This window comes from Oryza sativa, chromosome 3, assembly GCF_034140825.1.
Source record: "Oryza sativa Japonica Group chromosome 3, ASM3414082v1".
In the NCBI taxonomy this organism is placed as follows: domain Eukaryota; kingdom Viridiplantae; phylum Streptophyta; class Magnoliopsida; order Poales; family Poaceae; genus Oryza; species Oryza sativa.
Window position 1 is genome coordinate 23,312,238 of NC_089037.1, and position 27,700 is coordinate 23,339,937.

Here is a 27,700-nt window from a genome sequence, read left to right on the forward strand (position 1 = left end):
ACAAAATTGCTTTTTTTTAGAAGCTATATGTGAGATTTTAGGGGGAAAAATTGCATCTTTATCACAGAAAGGAGACAACAAACACTCATTTTGGAAGGATTGAGAAATCCGATATAGTCGCTGTGTATCGTAGTGTGATTTGATTGCAAGGTTAAATAAAAGCAGGCTTATTATTACTCACCCAAGGGCGACATGGCAGGGAGAAATCGGATCCGTTTGGAGGGATTCCTCCAATTATTTTACTGAATGAATCGGATCCAGTCACCGGGAATCCACGTTGGCCCAAGAGGGGAGGGCGACGAGCTCACCCTTGGCCTGAAGATGCGCCGGATCTGGCCGGTGGATCCCCGTCCAAGCAGAGGGGATGAAGGGGGAAGCACGGCCACCGATGAAGTTGATGCCGACCTCGTCTAGACTAGACCTCGCCGCGAAGCTTGTGGAGGTCGATCTGCCCACGGATGAAGTCGCCGCCGACGATACACCTCTCGGACGGGTCGTGGCTCGTTCAATTTGGAGCTAGGACGAGATTAGGGGTCTGTTTGGTTACTACCTGAACCTGAAGCAGTATTTATTTAGGTCTCAACTAACGCATAATAAGCCTGAAACTTTTGCTACTTTGTTTGGTTCAAGCCTGAGAAGGCGCTGGACGCAGGGCAAGTCGACTCAGGCTCAGGCGTAGTCTGTATCGAATATATATATATATATATATATATATATATATATATATATATATATATATATATATGTATAGTCGGTTACAATTTATAATTTAGAGTTGTAATAGGTATTAGAACTAGAGTATGAGTCAAACTTGTCACCTAGCAACTATGGCATCCCTGTTGGATTCGAGACACGTGGCCACGCACAAATCTTGGAACAACTTCATCTTCTACCTTCCCTTCCTCTAATCACCCGGCAAAGAATCAGGTTTCGAACGCTTCTCCTAATTACCCCGCATGGAACCGCTCATCCATCTCTTCTTCTTATCTAATTAATGATCTAATCCACCGGCACAAAATCGAGGGAACGCGTTGCTCTCGTCCTACAACTACAACACAGGCGATACTAGTAGTCCATCGCCGCAGATCATGAACCTGTTACCTGTCCAGCCGGCCTCATTCATCAAAAACAGATTGTTTCTCCATTACTTCCAATGAACTACGAAAATACATGTGACCAAAACGCTAGGTAATTAGTTTAATCACCCGAACTTAATATACTATTCAAAGCTAGTCATTTAATCTCCGATTAATCAAGTAACGGTGTAAATATGAACTCTATTGTTGATCTGCAAAAGAAAGTTCTGATAATTCACTTCGTATATGTGTAAGGTGATTTAATTTGGTGCAAATGAAAGTTCTGATAATTCTTCGTGCAAGAAGAGACAAGGTATAACTCACTTCATCGTTGTATGGTAGATTAATAGATTTCACGGTAGGGGATGAAGATGAAGATGAGATGGTTTCGAGATTCGTATAGCCACGTGTCTTAAATCCAACAGGGGTGCCATAGTTGCTAGGTGGCACCCGGTGCCATATAACTTTTTTTCCCAGACGCTATCCTAGGATCTCTCATAAATAGATAGACGTGTCTATTGTAACTGTATGGCGACTTAGCATAGCGAGAGGGAGTGGCTGCCGGCGGCGACTGACCATGAGTCGTTGTAACTCTGATATGCTGTAATATGCTGGATCGAGGAGGAGCGCCCGTAATCAGTGCCCCGGAGATGTAGGCTACAGGTGAACTCCGTTACCAAATATCGTGCCTCGGTGTCGTCATCGTGTTTGGATCTCCTATGGCGTTTTCTTCCGCGGTTTGGTTTCCGATGTGATTTCGGGGCTGGTTTTATAACACAGATTTGGTGGCCTCTCACTCAAGCAGCTATGTTAAAAAAAATTGATTACGTTGGGTTATGATATTCTGACTATTCCCTTCCTCCAGAGAAAACCTAATCTAGCTAGGAATGAAACACTATTCTCACTACTTAAAAAATACGTAGTGGTGATGGTGAAGCCAGCGCAGACACGCGATCCAACATAGAAACGTACATCAACACGTTCAGAGCGAAAAAATAGTGCACACTCCTCCTCCGAAACGAAAAAAAAAATAATCCGACCCACGCCCCGTGCAGCCCTCAACCGCCGACACGGGAGCAGGAGGTCGACGCGTGATAGACTCCAAGGGGACGCCACGGCATTCTCCCTCTCCCGCGTGGTCCTTCTCATCACCGCTGAGGTGCTGCCTCCTCGCCGCCATCGCTGCGACCCGCGCCGCCCTCGACCGCCGACGCGGGAGCAGGAGGTCACGCCGCGCCATCACCGCCGAGGCGCCGCCTCCTTGCTGCCATCGTTGCGACCCGCGCCGCCCTCGACCGCCGACATGGGAGCAGGAGTCACGCTGTGGCCTTCTCCCTCTCCCACGTGGTCCTTCCCATCATCGCCAAGGCGCTGTAGTCGCTGCCACGGGACCAAGGAGGTCTCCGCGCGACGGACTCCGGGGACACCGCGGCCTTCTCCCTCTCCCGCGCAGTCCTTCCCGTCACCGCCGAATCACCGCCTCCACGCCGCTCGTACACTGATCTCGATCTCCGCCATCCAGGCCGCCACCACCTCCACCGGTCACGATTGCCACGGAGGTCGATCCGTCGCCTCCGCCTCCGCCTCCCTCCTCGACGCCACCGTCTCCCTCTATAGGTACAGGTCCCCTCCTGCCTCACCCCAACCCTCCCCCTTCTTACTCTACCCTATCTATTGGCTTCACCATCACCCTATCTGTTGATGCAATTTTCGATTGGATGATATTGAATATGCCCCATGATTTCTTAGCTGCTGGGCTGTACTCCTGCTCACTAACTCAGCTGAGTATTTCTTCGCAGTTATAATGGCATTGCTCACTATATGGTTTGTCATGTCATGCTACTGCACAAGTAGCTTTAACTATAAGTGGGCATAGGGCCTCATACATCAGGAAAAGAGCAACTTTCATATACAAACAAATGGAATCATTTTTTTTTGCCCCATCAGGAAATGGAAAACACAAGTTGCTTTGATTTGTGATTGTTCAATGACTATGATTCTGAACGTTTAATCAAATGGTACGTTTTATTTTTCCTAAAGGGTTTCAGTAATCCATATTATTATCCATTTACTGTCAGTGCCACTAATCATGGTTGCTGCTCTTTCAAATATGACGTTGTGCAGCATGGAAATAAAAATGGTTTCTCTTTCATGTTAAAATAAGCTATGAACCATCCTGATATTAAATTGTCAATGGCTATTATGCATATGTTCAATAGTGACTGGATCAGTTATCTGATCTACATCAGTGATATAATTAAAATCAAATTATTTATGTGCATGTGTGACAAAAAGAAGTTATTATCTGCATTTGTTTCTCAAATTTAGATAGCAGGCCTAATCTTTTATCGAGCTAGGAGAAACCCTGAGTTCCCTGGTTAGGAACAACCTGGAGCTATGGATGATGAATCATGAATAAAGAGTTTTTCAGTGTTATGTTGTAGCGGCCAGAATGGAAAATGCCTGACCATAGCTCTGAAGATGAGTACATCTTTTGCAAATCTTGATCTGTGCACCTCTTCAGCTGACTGTCAGCATGAAAAAAATATGATTATGATCAGGCTTTTTGCAAGTCTTGGATTTGTGCACCTTTTTAGGGATGGATAGCAATATGCCAATATGATTGCCGTAGCTTGAGGCTTTGAGGTAGATGAAGAGTTAACTAGTTTCAGTGCTTCTTCCTAACTTTTTTTTTTCTAAATAGTTTGCGCAAAAGTGACTCATGCACCATCTGTGGTGAATAGGTCGGTGCCCTAGTATCTCCTTCTTGATGGAATTCAATATGCCAGTGTGCCTATTAGATATTATGCACACTTCTCTATTCAGCCCAATCAGACGTTGTCTCACTATGTCAATGAACCACTCCTAGTTGGACGTGTTCTCACTCTCTACCAGGGCAAACGCCAAAAGAACAAGGTGTAACCATGTATCAATCCCTATTACTGTGAGCAATGTGCCTCTGAATTTACCGGTCAAGAAGGTCCCATCAATTGCTAACACTGGCCTCAAATGCTTGAATGCCTCCACTGACTGCCAAAATATCCATGAAGCACGACCAAATACATGCCTAGGGACTCCATCCACCATTCTTGATTTCTCCCCTTGAGGTTGATGAGAACACAACTAGTTCGGATATAACCATGACTTCCATTTGTATTAATCAACCAAAGGTGCATATGTTCTATATTAGATTTACTTATTATATATTTAAACAAACGTTGCTACATAATGAGTTTGGTGTGTTTTCGTTTGCAGATGTACTTGCTTGGGCGAAAGAAAAGAGACCGAGCGCAAGGAATGCATGGATGATTAAAGAAGTTGATTGGGGACCAAACCAAGACCTTCTTCAAGTCCACTTCTACCTCACCACGTCATGTTTGGTCCATAGAAGACAAGAAATAAAGTTCTACATGTTTTGGATTCGGATTCGGGCCTCCTGATAGCATCAACTTCAAACCGATCTAGTGGCGAAACTGTTCTGTCATTCAACAAGGAAATGCATACTTGGGTTCTTACTTTTGATAGCATTCGGTAGCATAGGCAAGCGAAGGTATGCCTCGTCCCAATCTCCCCATATGACCTTCATAGCAACTCGCTTAGCATGCCAAGCTTTGTCGTACGTAGGCCAATAGTGCCATATGTGCTCAACTGCCTCTACAATAGCTACAGGAGACAATGTAGGTTCAGCACTAACAAATGTCTGTAATCTATTACCTATAAACCTCGAAGTTAGCTGCAAATGTTTGCCAGATGCTTCCGCATTAGAGCATGTGTGGTGTTTGCCTACACTAGTTATCCTCCACCTATCACCCGCCCTCTTTCTTGTACGAATCTGCCATTCACAATAACAATCAAGGCATGCCACCATGTACTTAACAGATGCATTGAACTCGTTACCATGGAATGGGCGGTGCACCCAGATAGAGTAGCTCTGCAACCATATTTTTAGCTCATCCATGGATCGAAACTCCAATCCCTTCCTCGGTTCCTCCCCCATTGCATCGAAGGCTCTATCGTATTGTGGATCACCGTCTGCAACAGCAAGCCTGCCATTGCTAAGGCCCTCGAATTGAGTTATTTTTGGATTTCAACCAATGATTTTCTCAAACACGGTCCTCTCCTCCTCCGACATCCTGCTGTCACATCCTGATTTTCATCTTAGGATTTATAAATTATTTAATAAATTATTATTAGAATTTATATGAAATGTTCATTAATTTACAAGTGAAGCTAAATGTGGGAAATAAAATTTCCTAAACATAAAGCATGGCTGGATTTAATTTTATTAAATTATCCATGGTTAATTATACTCTCTGAAATTTTCTCGGATTTTTCGGAGCTCAATTCTTAATTTTAATAATACAAAGAGCAGTTCAGCAATTATTTAAATAATAAATTAATCATTAAATGGTCTGATTATAACCTTGTTAAGTACTTTGAGTGTCCAATTATTTTCAGGATTGTTCTTGAAATTATTTGAGAATTGGAAGTATTTTTAACAATTCAAAGATCATTTCAGTGATTAATTTAATTGGAAAAGTAAATTGAATCCTCTTTTCCTTTTCGGGCCGAAACAGGAAATGTCCTCTCTCCTTCTCGGCCCATTCTCCCTTCCTTTCAGCTGGCTTTATTCCTCCTCTGAAGTCCATTTCTTGTCCCTCCAATCGGGCTGGAGAAAAAGAAGCCCAGTCAAGTCTAATTCGCTTCCCTGCTACAGTGTCGTCTTCAAGCTTGGACAGAGCCCGTTTGGAGGGTTATGTCCAAGTTTGAAGATGAATTTGTAGGTGAAACTTTTATAAATGTGTTCTTGGTGACTTAAAAGCCAATGTTGAAAAAGAAACTATATTGAAAATATCTCAAAAGCAATCTCAAAATTAAGCTTGAAAATTCAAATTTTGACTTTTTCTTTAACTGATTAGGCCATCCGATGGGAGCCTGAATTTGTAACCACGCACAGAATTCGACGCGAATTTGGATTCGTTTTCGAGTTTATCTCTTCACCAAACCCTAGGTTTTCCCGGCGCGATTCCTCGCGTTCTAAGCCCGATCTCTCTCTCCCATGGCTATAAATAGAGTCCCCTCCCTCTCCTCTTTCGGCCGCCACCTCTCCCTCTCTCTGCCGTCGCTTGTAGCGCCGTCGCCACGTTCGTCTTCTCTGTCCACCGCCGGCAGCCGCTCCAGCTGCCCCTAGCAGCCGCCTCGGCCATCGACGACCTGCGCCATCGCCTCTCTCGGCCCTGCAAGGTCAAGCTCCACCCCGTCCACCCCTTACCCGAGGCCGAATCCCGCCGGAAGCTTGCCGTCACCATGAACCAGTGGGTTGTTGCCACGGTTTGGTCTCCAGCCGCGTCGTTCGTCATCGTCCGTCGTCGCCTTCGGTCACTGTCACTTCCTTTGGATTCGCAGCTGTGAGGAGAAGCCCATCCATCCCTCTGTTGCCGCCGAAGATCACCGGAACATCGCTGTCGTTGTCGATCAGTACCTTGCCGCCCTTTGGAACTCGTCACCGGCCATCTCCTTTGCTGTCCGTCGTCGTGTAAGTGTTGGTAAGGATCGTCGCGTTCTCCTCTTCCTCCCTGTGCTCATGGTTTCCGCTGTCGTGCTGCCGTCCACCGGTGTAGGTTTTTCCCTAGGGTCTTAATCCAATCTAACCTAATCCGTTGTTTGTCTAGTGTTGTTGTCGTCTCTGTGTGTTGCCGCTGGATCGTCATCGTTGTCTCTCCCTCTCCGATCGTTTTGGTTCGGTGAGACTTCTATCCGTGTTCCCTCGGTTAGGTTTTAATCTCTAGTTTGTGTTGTCGAGTAGCCGCCGTCGTGTCGCGCTTAGCTGCTGCCCTAGCGTCACCGCTGCGCTAGTCGCCTAGCCGCCGTTGTGCTGCTCTCTGCTATAGCCATGCTGATGCTGCTGTGCGAGGCCGCTTGCCGGATCAATCCAAGCCATCCGGTCTTGGTCGACCCGGTCAAGGTTAATCTCAGCCATCCAAAATCAATATAAATCTTGTTATCCCTTTTCAATGGCATATTAGTTCTTTTTACTGTATATCGTCTACTAAATTCGTTCCAATAATTTCCGGAGGATGTTTTAGTCTTATATCTCAGTCATAAATTATTTATAAATTGTTTAATTAAATTGGAATAGTCTTTTCTTTAATAGTCTTTAATTGGAATTAATCTTGTAAAACATAACTAATTCATATGAAGTTGGAATTAAGTGGTTCAAGTCTCTAAATTCATCTAAAATCTTGATCTACATATTTGTTTATTTTTATGTACTATTTATTTGGTTTTTATTAGTCTTTTTATTCGTTTTGCGTGTTAGCTTGTCGTTTCTGTCGTTGCGAAGATTTGTGAATGCGTCGGAAGTGTTCAAAAAGATTAATTGAAGACCGATTATTGCAAGGCAAGTCACACAGATCCCAAACACAATCCTTTGAGCATGTTGATCCTATATTTAAATTCTCTATTTATTTCAACTGTGCATTTATTTTCGAATGTCACCGGGTCGTGTGAACCTATTCCTTTGTTTATGGCCAATTTGCATTGATTACCCTATTCCTTGATACCTTGGGTAATAAATTGATTAGCTTGAACCTTATATATTGGTTTGGTTCAGCTAAATGCCATATATATATAATTGCTTAGCCATGCTTAGAAACATTAGTTCATTAATGGGATGAATCATACTACATTATTATTTATGATTATGTTTAATGGTAGCTCACGATGGTTAATCGTATTATGATAATTAATTGATAATTAAAAATTGACAATGGTGGGTTGTGAGCACATGGTTTTGAAGGCCGTGCTCATGACAATTAAGGATCGGTTCACGAGCTACTGTTGTGAGACATTAACCGTGCCAACCACAAGCCAGCGTGGGCAACGGCTTTACCTTTTGTATAACATGGTTCATTACGGGGCACCAGACTGAGAAGCGGTGAGAAGTCCGTGGGGGTCGCTGGGGAGTCCATGCCTCTTGTTATATTTATAGAGGGGGTGATTATGATCCAGGATTGATGCACTGTGGTGAGTTGTGTTGTGTGAGGGGTACTGTCACAGTTCCTTTCCGAGGTACCGTGGTGGTATTGAGGTGCATGGTGACATGTCGTGGAGCTGTATCTTGTGGGTATAGTGGTACACCTCTGGCCAGAGTAAAACTATTCGAATAGCTGTGCCCGCGGTCATGGGCGGGTTGAGCAGTGTTTTTCGTGATTAGTCTCACACCTCTCACAATAATTATGGATGCTATAACTGGTAATAATTTGCTTAGCTCCTGGTTTGGAGTTAGATCTGTACAGCCGGGTATGGTTGTTCAGTATGGTTGGGCCTGAGCAGCATGGGTGTGCTGTTCAGTGTTGATTAAAATTGATGATTAAATTACTCTATTGTTTTACTGTTCTTAAATGTTTGCTATATGCTGCTTTTGCAAATGAGCCTATATTATGCCATCCTTTGGTATCCTTGTGCACTTGCATATTTGCTGTGTGGCTTGTTGAGTATGTTATATACTCACCTTGCAATAATCAATCAACCTCAATTGAAGAAAAAGGATCCAGAAGGAGAAGAAGTTGCTTATACCCCAGTTGAGCTGCCTGTGGGAGTGGAGCTGAAGCCATCGCTAGACCGTTAATTCCGCTGCTGTTTTTTTTTTCTTTTGTAGTATGTAACGATGTTATTATGATGGATTTGTATATTAAATTGTCAGTTTGTGTACCTCGGCTGATTCCTGGACGAGGATTTTATGCACAAATTAGTTCGGAAATTATTAGTGAATTTCCGGGCGTGACACCTGCCCATTAGATGATCGTCATCAGAAAGAATCAGATGCAGACTCATCCACTTCATTGTCCAAATCAGCATACAACAAATTCGAGTTTAATCCATTAAATATCATGTTTTCCTCACACTCCTCGCGAGTGTAAATTTCTTCATCAAGCAAGTCTCTGATGAATAAAATCAACCGCCTCTCGTCAAGTTCAACTGTATTCTCATTATCTGATTGATTCACATCCATACCATCATCTGACATTTCCTGCTCTACCTCCCCATCCTCCACATCCCGGTGCCTCTCCTCACCTATATCCACATCCTCCTCAACTTGTTTTTCATCCCCTACCTGCACATCTCCCTCAATTAATTCTTCCTTCCAATCCACCACGAACACATCTTTATGTATTTCGTCCCCTACCTCCACATCTTTCTCAATTAATTCTTCCTTCCGATTCACCACAAACACATCATTCTTTAATTCATGACAATACATGGGGGATTCTATGTGCGGACTTTCATTGAGGTCTAAAAATTCTTTCGTCGATTCCCTACGCTCTTTCTTCCAAGCAAACACCTCAAGCGATTTGAACTGTAAACCCAAGACTATATCTACATATGTTTCCCATTCCACCTCACCATTCAAATTTAACATGAACATATGCGACATTGCACCAGCACCTATATCATATATCCCCTTGCATACCAACAGACTCATCACTCCAATCCAATTTATCCTTCGTACGTGAAATTAACTCATCAAATATGAGTTTGGCACGAAACACTGACTGCCTGACTAACATCCCCTCAAATTGGCTACCATCGGTACTTTCATCTACCACACTGCCACCAAAATGGAGTCATACCAATCTATCTATCTACATCAAATAACCGATAAATAAGAGTGCATTATTCTACTATGATACGTCGCTATAAAGATAGAAACTTGACATGGGTACCCCAGACCTAATGAAAAGATTTTTGAATTTCGAACGACTAACCACCAGTCTCGATGTTCCTAGGATCTATGCCAATCAACATCAACATTAATCAATATGAATCCCCAAAATATTTACAATACAACGGCTCTACACATCCATCTCAACTTCACCATTAGCAAAATAGTGCATAACTTACAAAAAAAAACTATATGAATCCTCTATACTAACATCAATATACAACTATAACGTCGCATCGTTAGCCACATTCACTAATCCACACCACAACCCGAGCAACATTTAACAACCCATGATTTCAACCAAAATACTCTATAAAAATGAGGGAAACATTGAGGAAATTAGGCTTTTGGAGGGGATTTACCTTGCAAACCAATATCCAAAGCAATGCTCACTAAATAACCTTCGATTTGAGGTGGATTTGAGAGGATTTTTGGAGGGGAGGAAAGAGGGAGTTGCGCCTGCGGAAGAACCCTAGCCGAGTGCGGGGAAAAGAGGACCAGTGACGGGCCGGGGCGGCTCAGCCACGAGGTAAAGGCTGCTACCTCAGCGCCAACATGCCTGGCGCTGAGGTTAGCCGCATCAGCGCCAAGGCGGTTGGTGCTGAGGTCCCTGCCACGTCGACGTGGGGGAAAGGCTGGGCCGCCACGCTGGCAGGGCTCAATGCCGATGCGGCTGGCACTGGTATGGCCAACCACAGCACCAAGCACCCTGGCGCTGAGCCCGCGGCCTATTTTTGGATGAAGTTTTTTCGCGGGCGAGTTTCGAAATAAGTTTTTCAAAAGGGCCAATTTGTCAAAAAAAAAAAGACGGGCTGGTGTTATAGTATAGTATGTATAGTACCATAAAAATCAGAACATATGGAGTAACACGATTTGTACTCATACCCATCTACCCAACAGGTATGAATTTTTATCTATTAACAGATCCGTGGGTAAAAAAATTAGACCGTAGAGTAAAACAATTTCGGCTCATGGGTTATTGGACCCTGTTGCCTTTTCTAAACACGAGGAATGGAAGATGTGATCGAACAGAAAGCGCTTGAAGACAGCCAGTTTTTTGCTACACTTGGATGGTAAAGGCACATTAGGCATCTATAAACAGCAGGCTAAGCCAGTGGATTTGAAGTTCAAACCCATAGTTTAAGGGAGGCTTTATGCTAACTTCCACGGAAGGAAAGAAGCAAACAAGGGCATATGGCCCATGCACGGCAAACCCAAAACTGAAAACTCACACGACACACTATATCAGAACTCTCATGTGATGCTATGTATATATATATAGAATTATAGCTAGACATCTCCGAGAGAAAAAAAAAAACTAGCAAACCATTGTGACAGTCTCAATTTTGCATTTTTGCTATACTGCTTGCAGATCCATGGGGCGTTGGGTTAGGCCTGAGGTCAGTATACAGTCTCCTCTTAATATATTATTCTGCACGATTATTTTGTTGAGATATTGTACTAGTCAAGAGAGGATTCATCATTTTCCCCAAAATTGGTTATCCACTTGGCTTTTGTCCCAACTTGGATAATTTTGGTAGATCTAATCCACAATAGATCGATGAACTACTTAACTTAGGGTCTGTTTGGTACAGCTCCCACTCTGAGACTCTAATCTCTTGAAGCTAGAGTTGTATCAAATACTTTCGAGAACTTGAATAATAAAGAATGGAGCTTTTATGCCGTTTCTGAAAATTAATTATACTATGAGGGTGAAGCGACATTTCTACCGCTCCTCAATTCCGCTCCACCCTTGGAGTAACAGCTGTGCCAAACGGGCTTAGTTTTGCTCCACTCTATGTATTTACAAGAAAAAAACCCAATTTTGCACGCGCCAATCTCCTGCCACACCCGTCTACTCTTACCAAGGTTGACAATTTTTACACAAACTGATCGAAACCACGAACTTTTGAGGTTTCGACATGGGATGAAAGCATATCCCGAATGAAATTTCAAATGGTTTTCAAGGATTCAATTTTGGAACGGCAAATTCAACCAAAATTTGATCGAAATGTGGTGAAATTGGATCATTAGTGGTCAGTATCTGGCGCTCAATTGGAAATGTGAACCCGGACTATTACTCATGCTCATGAATTTGTTCTTTGTATTCCCGCAACTCAGTCCTGCTACACCAGCTCTGCCCACCTAGCTAGTTCCCTTGTAATGGCATCCTGCCGCATAAGATTGAAAGTGGCTTACTCGTGAAACCCACTAATTTTCTGATGTAAAACTTACTAATAGATGACAAAAAGCTACGAAACTGTTTATTTTGATCAACCAGTGGGTTCGTGGGTTAGCCACTTAAACCCCTACCCTCGCATAGTAAGAGAGTGAATAGTGATAGCGCATGCATTTGGTGGCTTGTTTACTGTTAGACCTGAAATAGACCGCTCAGATCAAAGCACATTACAGTAATCAATAGAGTAAATTTTCCCGACAGGTAAATCAGGCAGTGGATCGCAGCTGCATTAAACTGCCATTAATTGTTTCATGCGTTGAATCACCGTAGAGCAATTTCAGTTTACTGTTGCGGGATGACTCCGTATTACAGCAGAATGAACTGGATCCGCATCGGCCATGAGCTGAGTAGCGTCAGAGATGGATAAAGTTGACAGAATTAAAGGCTAGGATGTAACTGCAGAATAGTCCGTCGTCTATTCATTGGAAGAATGGGAGGAGGGGAATATTGGTAGGAAGGATGGAGGATGGGAAAAATAATGGGATAGAGGGCTGGTAGGTTTGGGCCGGGGACAAGAGCTACCACGACTGCACGAGCAGCTGGTTGGTTTGGGCTGCGGCCCATTTCCAGCAAGCGGTAGCAGTAGTTTGTCGACAAAAACTCCTTGTATACCTCAAAATTTTCTCTAATCCTTTTTATATCTTCAAGTTTTAATCATCTCTCTTAGGGCTTGCAGCACAGTACCTACATTTAGTTCCATGTCTACATTTTACTTTCCGTGGATGTAGATTTTTTTCATTATTATACGAAAGACGCATACACGCATACAAACATATATACACCACTCACTTAAATACTATTAAGATCGTAACCGTGTATACATAATATATACCACTCCCTCCGTTTCAGGTTATAAGACGTTTTGACTTTTGTTAAAGTCAAACTGCTTTAAGTTTGACTAAGTTATTATGAAAATATATTCAATTATTAATTTTATGAAACTAATTTAGTATTATAAATATTACTATATTTGTTTATAAACTTAGTCAAACTTGAAACAGTTTAACTTTGACCAAAGTCAAAACGTCTTATAACCTGAAACGGAGGGAGTAGATAAAACCCGGTACATTGCTACAAGATAATTGTGGGACAGTAGTAGATATGACCTGAAAAATCTACTTCCATACTTACTATACATTTTTCTTTCATATGCTTTTTATATCGATCTAAAGGTTATAAATGATTGTGATATATGGTGGGGCTTTTGAAAAAAGAGAGACAATTTACATCTTAGGCTTCATAGTTAAAAATATATAAAGTGATGTGTCTCTATATGAGAGAGAATTAATATTAACTTACAGTTTTACATATATATTCACTAGTACAGATCCTTATATCTGTAACGGGCTTTACATGCCTGGAAATAGCGGGCCGTCACAAGAAAGTCATCTCAATCGGGCTAAAAAAGTGCCCGATTGAGATATGGTCGCACGGACATATTAGATAGACATAAAACTTAAGCCCGTCACGGATGACACTTATCAGTGACGGGCCGTAATTTAGGCCCGATTGAGATAACATTCCATATCTCAAACGGGCTTGAAGTTGGGGCCCGTCACAGATGACCATCATCCGTGACGTGCAACAACTTAAGGCCCGTCACAGATGACTCATCAGTGACGGGCTATATACTAATCCCCGGTTGACATGACTTAATCACTTAATCTCTATCGGGCATTAATTAAAACTCGTCACCGATGAGTATTTTTCTATTTTTCATATGAAATATTTATATTTGTAAGTTGAACTATAGCAAAATAATTAACTTGCAGTATAATAATTCATTTTACGAGTCAAAATAATTTTATGGGTAGTAAATAATATCAAATAGAAAAGTCATCAACAACAAAGTTGTATAACTCATCAATATCTATAACTTTAATTTTGGTCATTTTTCTATATAACATTTTTTGAACAGTTTGAATTTGAATTTGAAAATATGACAACTTTAAACAACATTTTCAAATACTAAATGATTTCAACTGAAAAAGTTATCAACAACAAAGTTGAATAACTCATCAAGATCTATAACTTTTATTTTGGTCATTTTTCTATATAACCTTTTTTTGAACCGTTTGAATTTGAATTTAAAAATATGATAACTTCAAACAATATTTTTAAATACTAAATGATTTCAACTGAAAAAGTTATCAACAACAAAGTTGAATAACTCATCAAGATCTATAACTTTTATTTTGGTCATTTCTTCATCTGATAAAATGTTAGTAACATTGTTCATAAATTTTACATATATGTGTATAGTTTATAAAACCAGATAAGAGATATGTCAATTTTATGAACAATGTTACTGTCACTTTATCAGATGAATAAATGACCAAAATAAAAGTTATAGATCTTGATGAGTTATTCAACTTTGTTGTTGATAAATTTTTCAATTGAAATCATTTAGTATTTGAAAATGTTGTTTGAAGTTGTCATATTTTTAAATTCAAATTCAAACGGTTAAAAAAATGTTATATAGAAAAATGACCAAAATAAAAGTTATAGATCTTGATGAGTTATTCAACTTTGTTGTTGATTGACTTTTTCAGTTGAAGTCGTTCACTAATAAAAAATTCTATTTGAATTTCTCAAACTTTGAATTTCAAATTTCAAATTGTTTAAATAGAGTGAGATGGAGAAATGACCAAAATAAAAATTTTGCACCTCGATGAGCTCTACAACTTTGGTTTTGGTGACTTTTCCATTTAAAATCATTTATTAACCCTAATTTTTCTTCGAAGTTGTCAAATTTTGAAAATTCAAAATTTGAATTGTTCAAATAAACTTATTTGTACAAAGGACCGATACAATAGTTGTAGATCTCGATGAGTTATACAATTTTGTTGTTTATGATTTTTGATGGTTGTGTATGTGAATGAATGTATATGAATGGGGGATGTTGGGGTGTGATATATCACGGCCTAGGGCTTAATAGGATTAATAGAATACTCATACCAACAAACTACAACTATTCTTCCGGAAGCCGATCTTCAAATAACTTTGATATTAAGCGTGTTTAGCCTGGAGCAATTTCCTGATGGGTGACCGATTGGGAAGTGAACTTTGTGCAAAGTATTGGCCTGAGAAGGGCGGGACGGCATGGAAAGGCTCCGATTGGGAAGTGAACTTTGTGCAAAGTATTGGCCTGAGAAGGGCGGGACGGCATGGAAAGGCTAGCCAAAAATAAAAATTTATTTTTTTTAGGATTATACTCATCAGTGACGGGCATTAACTTAGGCCCAATTGAGATGACTCATCTGTGACGGGCATTAACTTAGGCCCGATTGAGATGACTCATCTGTGACGGGCTATAGTTAATGCCCGTCACAGATAAGGGTCATCTGTGACGGGCTATAGTTTAGGCCCGATTGAGATAGGTCATCCGTGACGGGCTATAGTTTGACATGTCGTCTGGGTTAAAGCTATCAGTGACGGGCTTTAATTAGGGCCCGATTAAGATAGGTTCATCCGTGACGGCCGTTTGCCCGATTGAGATAATTTTTCACATCAGTGACTTCTAGCCTGTTACGGACGCCGTACCCGATTGAGATGGGGGTTACCGCCCGATTGAGATGATGTTATCCGTTCTAGTGATTCAAAATATTCCATTGTGTGGCAAAAGGAAAACTTATGGGGCAAATAATACATTAATTTTGCCTAGTTAATTACATGCGTGCCATTCACATAGATGTAATAATATATATACAAAATGTATTCCCCTGGACGCTGCATCTATTACCTACATATGCAGGTTTATCCTCTGATGGCCGCGATGATGTTGGCATCGGGCATGGTTGTGTTCCAGCTTGGGCGCAACGTGTGCACCAACCCTGAAGTCAAGTATGTCAATGCAAAACCTCTTCCAACCTAACTAGCCTAGATTACAGAATGTCAATATACTGCCTCTAGGTTAAGAATATTTATCATTTGAGATAAGAGCTAATATCAAACTTTTAAAATCTTTGAATATAAATTATTTCTAAAATATTTTTAGACCATATATATAGATTAGCAAAAAAGTTCTTTAATTAAATTAAATTATATATCTATTAATATTTCTATTATATATATTATAATATAAAATAGTGGTTATAGTTAATCTTTTAGCGTTCTAGTCAAAACCACCAGTATTATCAATCTGCACTAATTAAGTTATGGAAATTTAACTTCTAACATGTATTTTTTTCGGCTATGCTCTAAATAGGATCAGCAAGCGCAACCGCCGCAACGCAGTGCCAGACAGCGCGGCGGAAGCGGAGAGGTACAGCATGCATGGTTTCCGCCGCTTCTTCGGCCGGCGTCGCCCAGAGGTGATGCCCTCCATCAACCGCTTCTTCTCCAACTCCGATCGACCCAATCATGATGAGAACAATGATGATTGATGAGTAATTCGCATTATGTGGTGTATTTGTTCGCTATAAGGACCAGCGTTATGTGACGTAATATGGTTAGATGTGAACTGGTTTATTATTTTAAGAACTCGGCCTGTGTGCATGCAAAAAAGAAAAAGCAAGATTGGTAAATGTAATGTACTTTTACTTTATTTGTTGGTTCAGCACTTGATTTTTTTCTTTTATCAACAAACTTACCTATGTGAGTGTTGACAGAGCCTAAGATATAAATCATTTCTATTATAAAAATAAACAGAATTGCTAACTGTCTACTGACAGAAATTTGATGGTTAAATCTTTCACTTTCTAAACCGTTAGATGTGTTTGAGATTTGTGCTAGTCGTTCGATATGCATCAAGATCCGTGCTTTCTAATAAAAATACGAAAAGAATCATGTCACCTGATGGGATGCAGGCGCATGACACATCTACCAAGCTATTATGGTTTTTATGACTTGATGTCAACTTACATCCTATTTATCATATAATTGCATGCTAGTTACATATGTAATTATAGTACAAATATAATGTAATTATTAAAATTACATTGTTCTTTATTGTACTCCGTAGTTACATTTGATAGATTTTAATGATAATTTTCAGTCGAATGTCATATAGATTGTTTCAAAAGTAAAATAAATTTCAGGTATTTTGGTTCTGTAAAGGGAAACGATAAGGGAAAATCAATGGTTTTTCTCTCAAATTAACTGTTGGTGGCCTTTCGATTGTCAAGTCGCTTCTAACTTTTCTCATTGTTGAGGATATGCGTAATGGCTACGTACACGGCATACATATCCGACTACAAATAGAAGATGGATTGAACCCATGTATTATGTAATAAAGTAGGATTCGGTCGTTATGTTGCCTTATATGTTAAAGTATGGTATAGAGCCCCGAACGGATACTAACATGTAATAGAATAGGAAATTGATGTCGTTTCCGGCTAGGTTTTCCTCATTGGAACCCTTCACCCCACCCTATATAAGATGCGCAGAGAGCTCCTTAAGGGCAACCACACAATCATATCATCAAATCAATACAACATGAGAGAGGGGGGAGGCTCGGCACATGAGATGGGCCGCGCGACACGTTGGCCTGTGGAGGAAGTGAAGGAGAGGGGAGGACGAGGCTAGCGGGCTAGGAAGAGTAAGGGGAGGAGGGTGCCCGGTTGAACAAGAACATTTATAAATATTCCAGGAGTTTGGAAGGGGGAAATTGATGAGTTGAAATTTGAAATCAAACTTGATATTTGAACTCAGGGAATTTTGGGGAATTTTTGTAAGCGATGGTTTAGAAAGAATTTGAGATGCACACCTTGGCACATACTTGAAAAATACAAAATATCCAATTTTTTGGCTCCAAGCCGGTCTTCATTTCCAATGCCTCGGGAAATAGGTCGAGATAGATGACAACACATTTTTATCCTCTTCCTTACGGGGAGGCGCACTTCTCTTCTTCTCCTGGCCTTCACCTCCTGCCCGGCCTGGAAATAGAACCCCTTTCTGATCCATTCATTAAGTTTTTATTCAAATAGATTTTCTCAGGCACAAAAACACAGTCATTACAAAGATCGATGCCACCACACCGTGCAGTCGCGCCAGCGCTCCTCTTGTGCACGCCCATGCCATCTGAGAGAAATGGATGGAGGAAGAAGAGAGAAAACGCCTCTTGTGCACGCCCATTACAAAGAGTTGTTTTAGTTAAATTCTCTCTCCAACTCTAATAAAAATAATATTTCAATCGTCTTTATGTCCTGCAGCAAATTATCACAATTTTGAAGTGTCCTCGGGCATTCATGTTTTTTTTGTCTACAAGCAAATACCACACTTTTTCAGTGTCGTGTAGCAATTTTTACCAATAGATTTTTCTTTGGGATCAGAATAAGTTTTATAAATATTATGTTTTTCTTTTAATAAGCCCGCCAGCCACCATAGGCTAGAGAAAATACATAATCTTTATAGGCAGGCTTTCAACCGCTAACAAAAATTGATTTTCGTTAGTGCCTATCTTAAGCCACCAGTCAACGAAAATCGATTTTCACAGGTAGAGCTAGGTTAAGACGACCACTAGCAAAAAATCATTTTCGTCAAAGAAAAATGAAGAATACCCACATGCAGCTCCCCTCTGATCGGCTGCAAAGATTATTTTTGGCAAACAAGGAATGAAAATGCCCACATGCAGCTGCATTCTATTTCCAGATATCAAACCACAAATCAAGCAAATATAGGAAGAACAATCATCACAATACTCTATAATCAATAAGAAACATAGAGAATCCATTCACAATTTCATCTCAGATGTACAAGAAAGATTAGAGAGAAGAGAAGGCAGCCTAGCTTGTCTTGGAGCCGTTGCCAAGCCACGGTCATCGACACCAATGAGCCATAGGGACACTAGCGCTGAAGTGTCCTGAGCTTGGTGGATTTGAGATAGGAAGGTCGGCGCCGCTATATCTAGAGCCAGAGGCCTTGCCCTCCCCCTCATCCACTGGCATTGCTCCCTTCCTTTTTTTTGCCGTGGAGAAGCTCGTCTAGATCTAGGACTGTGAGGGAGGTAGGGCACGTGGGGGCGGAATGCACTCGTCAGACACTTCCGAGCCGATAGGAGGCTGTGCTCGCCGGTCAGTGATACCTCTATGACCAACTCCCAATTCTACGTCTCCGCAACTCTCGAACACTGTCAGCCCTTCCCATTACGGCAACCAAGGCTTACGCGGCGGATCCCCTTCTCCTGATTTTGTTGCAACTCGCTGTCGCCATCGCCGCCGCGGTCATAGTCGCCATCACCGTCGCTGAGAGCACCGCGCGGTGTGGAGGTAGGAAGGATACAGGGAGTATGGAGGGAGAGGGAGGGAGGAGAGGTAAGGGAGAGGAGGGAGAAGAGGGACTTAGCTAGTGTGCTGGCCGGGGAGACTCTGCCTTTTAATACCGTAGTTTTTTTCCCTAAAGGCGGCAATTAGCGAAAACTAATTTTTTGTTAGCAGTGACTTAACAGGTCCCTTGTAAAAACATCCTCGATCTTGTTTGGCACAAGTTTAAGGAGAGACAAATGAAAATATTCCTTGGACTCCAAGATTATTTCTTTGATCTCTTAGAAGGGAGAGAAAGAAATCCCTTGTAAAAACATCCTCGATCTTGTTTGACACAAGTTTAAGGAGAGACAAATGAAAATATTCCTTGGACTCCAAGATTATTTCTTTGATCTCTTAGAAGGGAGAGAAAGAAACCCAGCCATACGAGTAATCATATATATGCTCCCTCTCTTAAGGCTAGATGATCAGGCAATCTCTGACCCATCCTATAGATTCCTGGTTCTCAAAGCTGAGATAAATCTTCAAAGATTCCGGAACCTACCCACATACAACCATGAAGAAATATCTCTCCAAACCATTATAGATCATGGTCTTGTGAATTCCATATATGCAACCCTCGATCAGATCCTTCAATCTGATTTAGGAAACGCTGTGAAAGATGTCTGCAGGAGACTTGGACATGGAAGATACAGGATTATCTTCTCCTCAATACCACCAAAATTCACACCACCTGTTCGTCCAGCAATTCATTATATATATATCATGAATGGACAATTTAATTTTCAAGAAGACGGTCCTAGCAAACTATCGGACGAAGAGGAAGAAATATATACAACAATTGCTAATCATGAAAATTGGAGATTATTTTCTGAAGCTGCAGAAATTGAAGAAGCTATCACCACAGATTATGAATATCAGCTGGTTTTCCAAAACAAAATCACAAGGATTTTTATCAGCAAATTCTACAACCAAAGTTCTGAATACTTTAAGGGAGCAGGACGCATAATTAAACCGGATTTTGGAAATGAATGCTCCAAGAAAAGTTACTACAGAAGCCTGGCTCAGTGGTTTCAGAAAACAGAGCCATCAGAGATCGACACGGTGCAATCAGCACCCATGATAATCAACGAAGATAATGAATAAAGATCTTGTCATCCCCGACAAAGATCACTATTCAAGATAAGGAATCTACACTATTCCAGATAAGATAAGTCTATGGTCAAAAGGCGATATTATGACATCTTTATTGAAGGTCAAAAGCGTCATCATCAAAGATTCTCTCCATGAAGTCTAAAGGGATATCATGAACTCTTTGAAGTCAAGAAGAGATATCATGAAGATTCTCTACCGAGCGCTATATAAGGGGCTCACTATCACATTTCAGAGGCATCGCATTCCACACACAACACATCTCGCTCAACCGTTCCTCTCACCGCTCCACCAGCCATCACACTCCACTCCACTCCATCTAAGTGTTAGTACTATAGTATAACCTAAATAAAAGACTCATGAGAGTCTAAGTGTGAGAGTCTATGTAAGAGTCTTTGTGAGAGTCATGTACCTGTATAATTACGAACGTGTTGTACCAAGTCCTTGGTGTAATCTTCAGAAGGAACTACCTTCAACCTATCAAGGTATATGAATGAACACCTGGACCGTTCTATATAAACCTATTATGTTCTAAATATCTAATTTTATATCTTGTACATAATTTGTATTTACATCTTTATTTCCTGTACTGCATTTATGTTTGCATAATAATATAAAAAAAAATTTAACAACCTGGATTGCCATCCAATTGTCACATACTAATCTCACATCCAAGATTGCATATAGATAAGCATTCCTATCCTCATATCTGGTGACTAGACCCCTAGTCACTGCCCTGGGCAAGAGCTGGTATCAGAGCCAAGTGCTCGTAACCTTCCCAAGCCATCTTCTCCGAAAGTGGGGGAGAGGGGTCGGGTGGCGTGCTGAAGTCGCGGTGATCCCGAACGGTGTGGTTGTGTTCTGAAGTTGTGATTAAATCGTTCTCCATGGCCTCTGGGCAGTTGGGGCAGTCTCCATGAACTCATATTCGTGAGCCATTCAGACTTCTGTGAAGCCATTTCCCTGCATATATATTCAAAATCTCTAGTAGCTTTTAATAAATATTTATCTTCCCATGACGTCTTACCTGGCAAGTCCATAGATTTTGGAAGATATGATGGGAAAGAATCGTCATGTAAATATATTGTATTCACAACTTGTTCTCTCTTGGTCTGAACAAGCTGGTCAAGAATCTCATCTGTGTTAGACGAAAATCTTAGGCTCACCTGTTTGCCCATTATCTTAAATTGAATATCTTCGTTTGTGACTAGGAAAGGACGAATAAGTGATAAAAATGGTGTTCCTAAAATAACATCTTGCTTAAGATTTTTAACGAGTAGGAAAGATGTTTTAATGCAAACTTCCGAGATGCAAATATAGATTTCAGGGATTTGATATTCTACTGTTAAAAGTCCTCCATCTGCCCCACGAATTCTGTGGGCGGCTTTATAGAAATATTTATGAGGGATAATACCTTCTCGAATGCAATTGACATCAGCACCAGAATCAATTAAAGTAATATGCTGGAAGTAGGATCCGTCTATAAAACGATACATAACTTCTGTGTACCATTTTTGCTTCATATATTTTTGAATGGTTCCAACAACATGATCATCTTCTTGAATTGGTTCGTCCTTTTCTTCCATATGGAATCCTTCTTTTGATTCTAACATGTATAGACGCTTTCTTATTTCTTCTAAATCTTGTTTCATAATTTTTTGGTCTTCGAATAGGCTGATCAAATCTGGTTGCTCATTCTTCTTTTTCTATTCATCTAACCTTTTAAACACTTCATCAATAGAGAGGAATTTGCTCTTTTGAATATCCTTTTTTAGTTTATCCTTATCAGTTTTGACTCTTGAAAGGAATTTTTCGAGGACTCTTCTTTTTTCTTCTGGATCTTGAATGGTTTCAAAAGTATCGAGAACAAATTCTTCTAAACTGGTTAAAACGAGTATATTTTCATCAGACTCTTCTTCTGAATTATCTGGCTCACAACAAGAGCAACCACTGTCTTGGCAACAGTTAATTTCTGTATTTTTTTCTTCATCTGAACTTGAGTCATTGTCTATATTATTTAGTATTGCTTCAAGTTTTTCTTTAACGTCTTCTGATTCTGAATCTAACAAGGCTTGGATCTATTTTTTAACTTTGGATTTGAAACATCTGTTAGCTATGTGTCCTTTCAAGCCACATTTGTAACAAATGGTTTCTTTGCTTTCAGTGTCTTGTGTTCTTATATTCTTATTGTAAATTCTTTTTGGTTTCCTTTTGGTAGCTTGAAAGCTCATCTTGCTTTTATCATTTGGTTTTGTCATGGGTTTGGAATGGGTTTTTCTTTTTCTATAGACATAAGGATCTTGAAAACCAAACTGATAGCAAAAATCTCCCATTTCTCTTTTACCAAGAATCCTTTGTTTTTTGAGTTGATCTTTGATTTTTAGGTCATTGCAAAGCTCAGCCCCTACTAATTGTATCTTTTGTGTGATTTTTCCAATATCTAGATAGTGATAATTTATACTCCCTCCCCCTTCTTTTCTTAGGGAATTTCTAACCTTTTCAGCAAATAAAGGAGGTAAACTAGAAATATATTTTTCTTTCCAAAAGTCTTGATTAGGTTCTGGTAGGGTATATAGTTTTGACAAGAAAGTATCTTTATACCATCTAAAATCTGACATTGTTTTACATTTTAAATTTATCAATTGTTCTCTATTTTTTTCATAGATATCATGATAGTTTCCGGCAAAGTGATAAATTATGTTATAGATTAGAGTGGCTAAGGCATCAGAAATGTTACCGGTTGGATTCCCATTACCATCTCTATCAGGTAATGGCCTTCCTTGATCATCCCTCTTAACTGCGCAAAGAATCTCCTGTCTTTGAGTTTCATTTAAATAATTATTCCACCATCCTTTTAATTGACCAGAAAACCCAATGACAATCATATTGGCAGCTTCTCTTTCTTTGTTTCCATTAGCTATGCAGGCATTAGCATACATAATCATTTGATGACATAAAGTAAAGATTTGATATTCAGTAAAGCCATCTAGGTTCCATTCTACAATTTCTTTGCCATTGTAATAAGTCATATTTTGAATCTGAGGCATTTCCTCAAACTGTAGGTCTGCATAAGTTGGTCGAGGGTAATAATTCCTAGTTGTGGAAGTAAGAGTAGAAGGTTTAAAAATCTTGTTGACCATATCATATTTCTCATTATCAGAAATCTCATTGATGTTTTTATTTACTTTTAAATTATTTAGTTTTAAGGCTAGCTTATTGACTAGTTCTTCAGAGATTGCGGGTCCAAAAGCCTTTTGTTTTCCAAGTTTGATGTTAGGATCAATTGTTGGGACAAACATAGGACTAACAGACTGAGAACTAGAAGACTGAGAATTAGAAGGAATATTTATTTTTACCTCAGGTCTTCCTGTTTTGTAGCCTTCCATAAGGATTGTCTCTATTCGATCTGTTTGTTGACCAAGAGAACGTAGAGATATATTTGCATAATTTTGTTGTTCTACCAAATGTCCTATGTGTTCAACCTTTGCTATTTCTCCAAATGTATTTTTAGAAATACTTTTTAGTGGACAAGCTTTTCCTCCATTATGAGATAATTGAATGGATTCAAATGGAGGATGAACAGAGTCTACCTTGTCTCCACTGGCTGTCTCCCATTCTGTAGAAACCTTCTTGATAACAGTTAAATCTTCTGCTTCGGATTTTTGCTCTTTTTTTATCATGTTTTTTCTTTTGAAGAATTCTTCGAAGTGTCTGACTTGGCTACTTTCATACCAATCAAAGAAAAAGATGTTCTTCCTTTGTTCTCTCATTTCTTTATGCCAAAGTTCTCTTATCTTTAGTCTAAATGGTTCATCGACCCTTTCAAAGTATCTTTTCATCTTGGGTCGGTTCTTTTGAAGCCTGAGTTCTCTTTTAAGCAAATATTTATCAATTTCAAACTCATCTTCTTCTATAGCAATAACAAAGCCAACATCAAGCTCGATAACATTGATATCGAAGTCTGAGATTGAAGGTTCGTCGGAGTTGTCTTCATAGGTAGCATAGACAACATTTTGAGGTTTTGTCCTAGGCCTAGAATCTAGACTGACAGAAGGTCTAGACTGGAGAAAGGCTTTTTGTTTTGAAGCAAATGTTATCTCAACATCTCCGTCTGGTGTTTCAATCAAGGATTCGACTTCCGACTGATCCATAGACTTAGGTTCAACAGCTTGAGATAAAACCCATTTCTCAGGCAGGGTGATCTCATCCCATTTCAGGGTTTTGGGGATAGTATGTCTGTTATTAGGATTGGTTTGAAGGAGAGTGGTTAGGCCTTTTGGTGTATAATGTTTGGCACAAGGTGCTAAAGTTGTCATGGCTTTGTAGTAAACTCTGTAGGTAACGGAGATGTTTTCACTCCCTGGTTCTAGATCATAACCAGATGTTTGTAAGTTGAGAGTGATAACTTTATGGATATTTTTGTCTGAGAGGGATACAGAAAAATCGGGAAAGGTATTAAAATAAACAGGACCATTACTAAGGCTGGCTTCCACCATGCCAAGTAAGGAATCTTTGAACCTTTTATTTCTGCAATCTCTTAGACAAGCCAGAACAGAGACGTTCAAACCCTTTCTAGTCAAGGATCTGATAGCAACTTGTATAAGACCAAAGTGAAGGTAGTGATATTGATGTTTAGTTCTTATAGAATCGATTTCTCTTTCTGAAAGAAGATGCAGGGTTTCATGCAAAGAACTGATTGGAATAGTTTTTTCAATTGTTTTTTGTCTGCCACAAGAGGTTTATATATATATATATATATATATATATATATATATTGTTATATTCTTTTTCTATAGCATTTTTTAGAAAACTTTTTTATATGAATTATTTTCATGAAAACTTTCTACAAATATACTTTTTATATACAAACTGTCTATATAGAATTTATGTATATAAACTTTCATATGTATAGATTTATGTATATAAACTTTATATATATAGACTTTATGTGTATGAATTTTCTATATATAGACTAGGCTCAGTCACGCAGCGATGCTCCGTTTTTCTTTTTTCTGTGATTTCCTTTTTTTTTCTTTTTATACATGATTTCTATTACGCGTCAAGTCTTTCTGTTTTTCCCACTCCTCTCCTTTTTCAAATATATATTTTTTGTTATATTCTTTTTCTATAGCATTTTTTAGAAAACTTTTTTATATGAATTATTTTCATGGAAACTTTCTACAAATATAATATAATATATATATATATATATATATATATATATATATATATATATATATATATATATATATATATATATATATATATATATACAAACTGTCTATATAGAATTTATGTATATAAACTTTCTATATTTAGACTTTACGTGTATTAATTTTCTATATATAGACTTTATGTATATAGACTTTAAATATATAGGCTTTTTATTTATAAGCTTTATAGTATGAATTATATTTGCGGTTAGAAAGTATAGTGTATAAATTTAGTAAAAAATCATCAGATTCCGGATTTTTCTTTAGAAAATAGAATCCAATCAAACAACTTGATAATAGAAAAAAATAAGCATGCAACGATCTGATCTTGTAACTGAAAAGACAGAATACTAGTATGTACTAGGAAGTAGGAGCTGAAGCACGTTATTGAGACGAACTGTTCGCGAGATGCGAATGTTCGTGGGCTAGACCCACCCATGAGTGGATAACCCCTTCCGTTTCTTCTATGGTGGACTTGCTGACCCAAACTATCACCAGGTCGTCGTCATGATCCTATGGGCTTCACCAATAGTGAATTAGCTAGGCCGGCCCAGGATAGGAATTGCTAGTCATGTACTCCGTAGTTCTGGTGGGCCATATAGAGCTTCCGGCCCAGCCAAAAAAATGACCTTGGATTATTACTAATAGATACATGTCTGTTGATTATAGTATTTATTAATTAGGGATGAAAATTTCGTGTAATTGATAGTTCAGGTGGTCGTACGGACTATATATAGAGAATGCATGTGTCAACTCGCTCAGAGAAAAAATAAGAAGAAGAAGGAAGACAATGTGCCAACGAGCGGTGAGCAGTGACTTTGCTATAGATGTATGATGAACAAGTATCACAAATTGTGCAAGTGTGTTGCACTTGCACGCTGGCTGGAGCAGTAGGGGCCCAAAGCACACATGGGACTGGAGTGGATAGTGGCAGTTGGTGGGCGGTTAATTGGAACCAATTGAAACTGCCTCCGGGTAGGGATCTCGTGGCCACTTGCACAAATGCTCCTTTCATTTAAAAATCTTCTGCATATTTTATTTTCTATTTTTTTCAAATGAGATATTATATTTAAAGTTTTCACACATTCAAACTTAAATAAATGGATTTATCTTTTCCTTTTTACAGTGTTGGATTAAATTATTGACTGGAAGCAGTCATGATGTTAATACTCGTTGGTTGCATGCATGCTTATAGTTTTTGTCTTTTGGAATAAGTTAATTTCTTTTTAATCTTAGTGATAAAATAAATATACCCGAAATTTTTGCATATAGGGAGTATAGTGCTATGCCTCCGAGTGTTCTGGAAGCTAGCTAATGTACTCTACTATACTGTACTAGAGTAATAATGTTAGGGGTAAATCTTAATGAAAACACCTTATGACCATCCCATATACAAATTAATTAAGCTTCTAAAATAATAAATAAATTAAGAGTTAGTATACATTACAACCGATGCAATTATCATTTTTTACATGAAAAGAGACTTTAAACATTGTCATCGATCGGTCTAAGACAGACGCATCTAGAAATTAAGAAAATCAAAACCACGGCCATCATATATTATATATTCTGCCATTCTGGATCACTCTAGCTAGCTCGACCGATCAATGATCCGTATAATTGCGGGCGATCAAATAATACCGGTTTGAGCTGGACGAGAGATGGGGGATCAATAATTTAGGAAGCGATCGATGATCGATGTTGGTTAGGTGGATGCATGCATGCGCACGAGCGCATGATCAGATTTGTTAATCTCGATCGCGAGTGGTACTAGTACTAGTAGCTATAGCAGCATGCATGTTGGGGGCGCAATGATCAGTGGCCACTGGCCAGTGGCCAGCGCCAACCTGACGAAATCCAGCGGTGGGGCCCACATGTATGTCGCAGCTACTAGCTAGCATCCTATGCAAAGCATGCATCATCGCCGTTGCATTGCATATGCTGCAAGAACAAATTGCTGCTTCACAGCAAAGCAGAGAGAGAGAGAGATTTGGATTTTGGAACGACAACCGCAATGCACGGGTGCGGGCATGCAGCAGATCAAGCTCAGACGATGCAGATGCATGGTCATGGATGGACTAAATATCGATCAT

General features: G+C 39.6%; 2 protein-coding genes across 2 annotated transcripts; one reads left to right on the top strand and one right to left on the bottom strand.

Annotated features, from left to right (window-relative positions):
- Positions 1–8,886: 8,886 nt before the first annotated feature.
- Positions 8,887–9,339, bottom strand: LOC107280321 (uncharacterized). The gene has a single exon (XM_015774095.1). The coding sequence runs from the start codon at positions 9,337–9,339 to the stop codon at positions 8,887–8,889; it is 453 nt and encodes a 150-aa protein (XP_015629581.1).
- Positions 9,340–11,045: 1,706 nt separating this feature from the next.
- On the top strand, positions 11,046–16,586 carry LOC4333398 (uncharacterized). The gene is made up of 3 exons (XM_015773824.3): positions 11,046–11,201; positions 15,795–15,883; positions 16,248–16,586. The coding sequence occupies exons 1-3, from the start codon at positions 11,178–11,180 to the stop codon at positions 16,423–16,425; spliced, it is 291 nt and encodes a 96-aa protein (XP_015629310.1). The 5' UTR covers positions 11,046–11,177; the 3' UTR covers positions 16,426–16,586.
- The last annotated feature ends 11,114 nt before the right edge of the window (positions 16,587–27,700 follow it).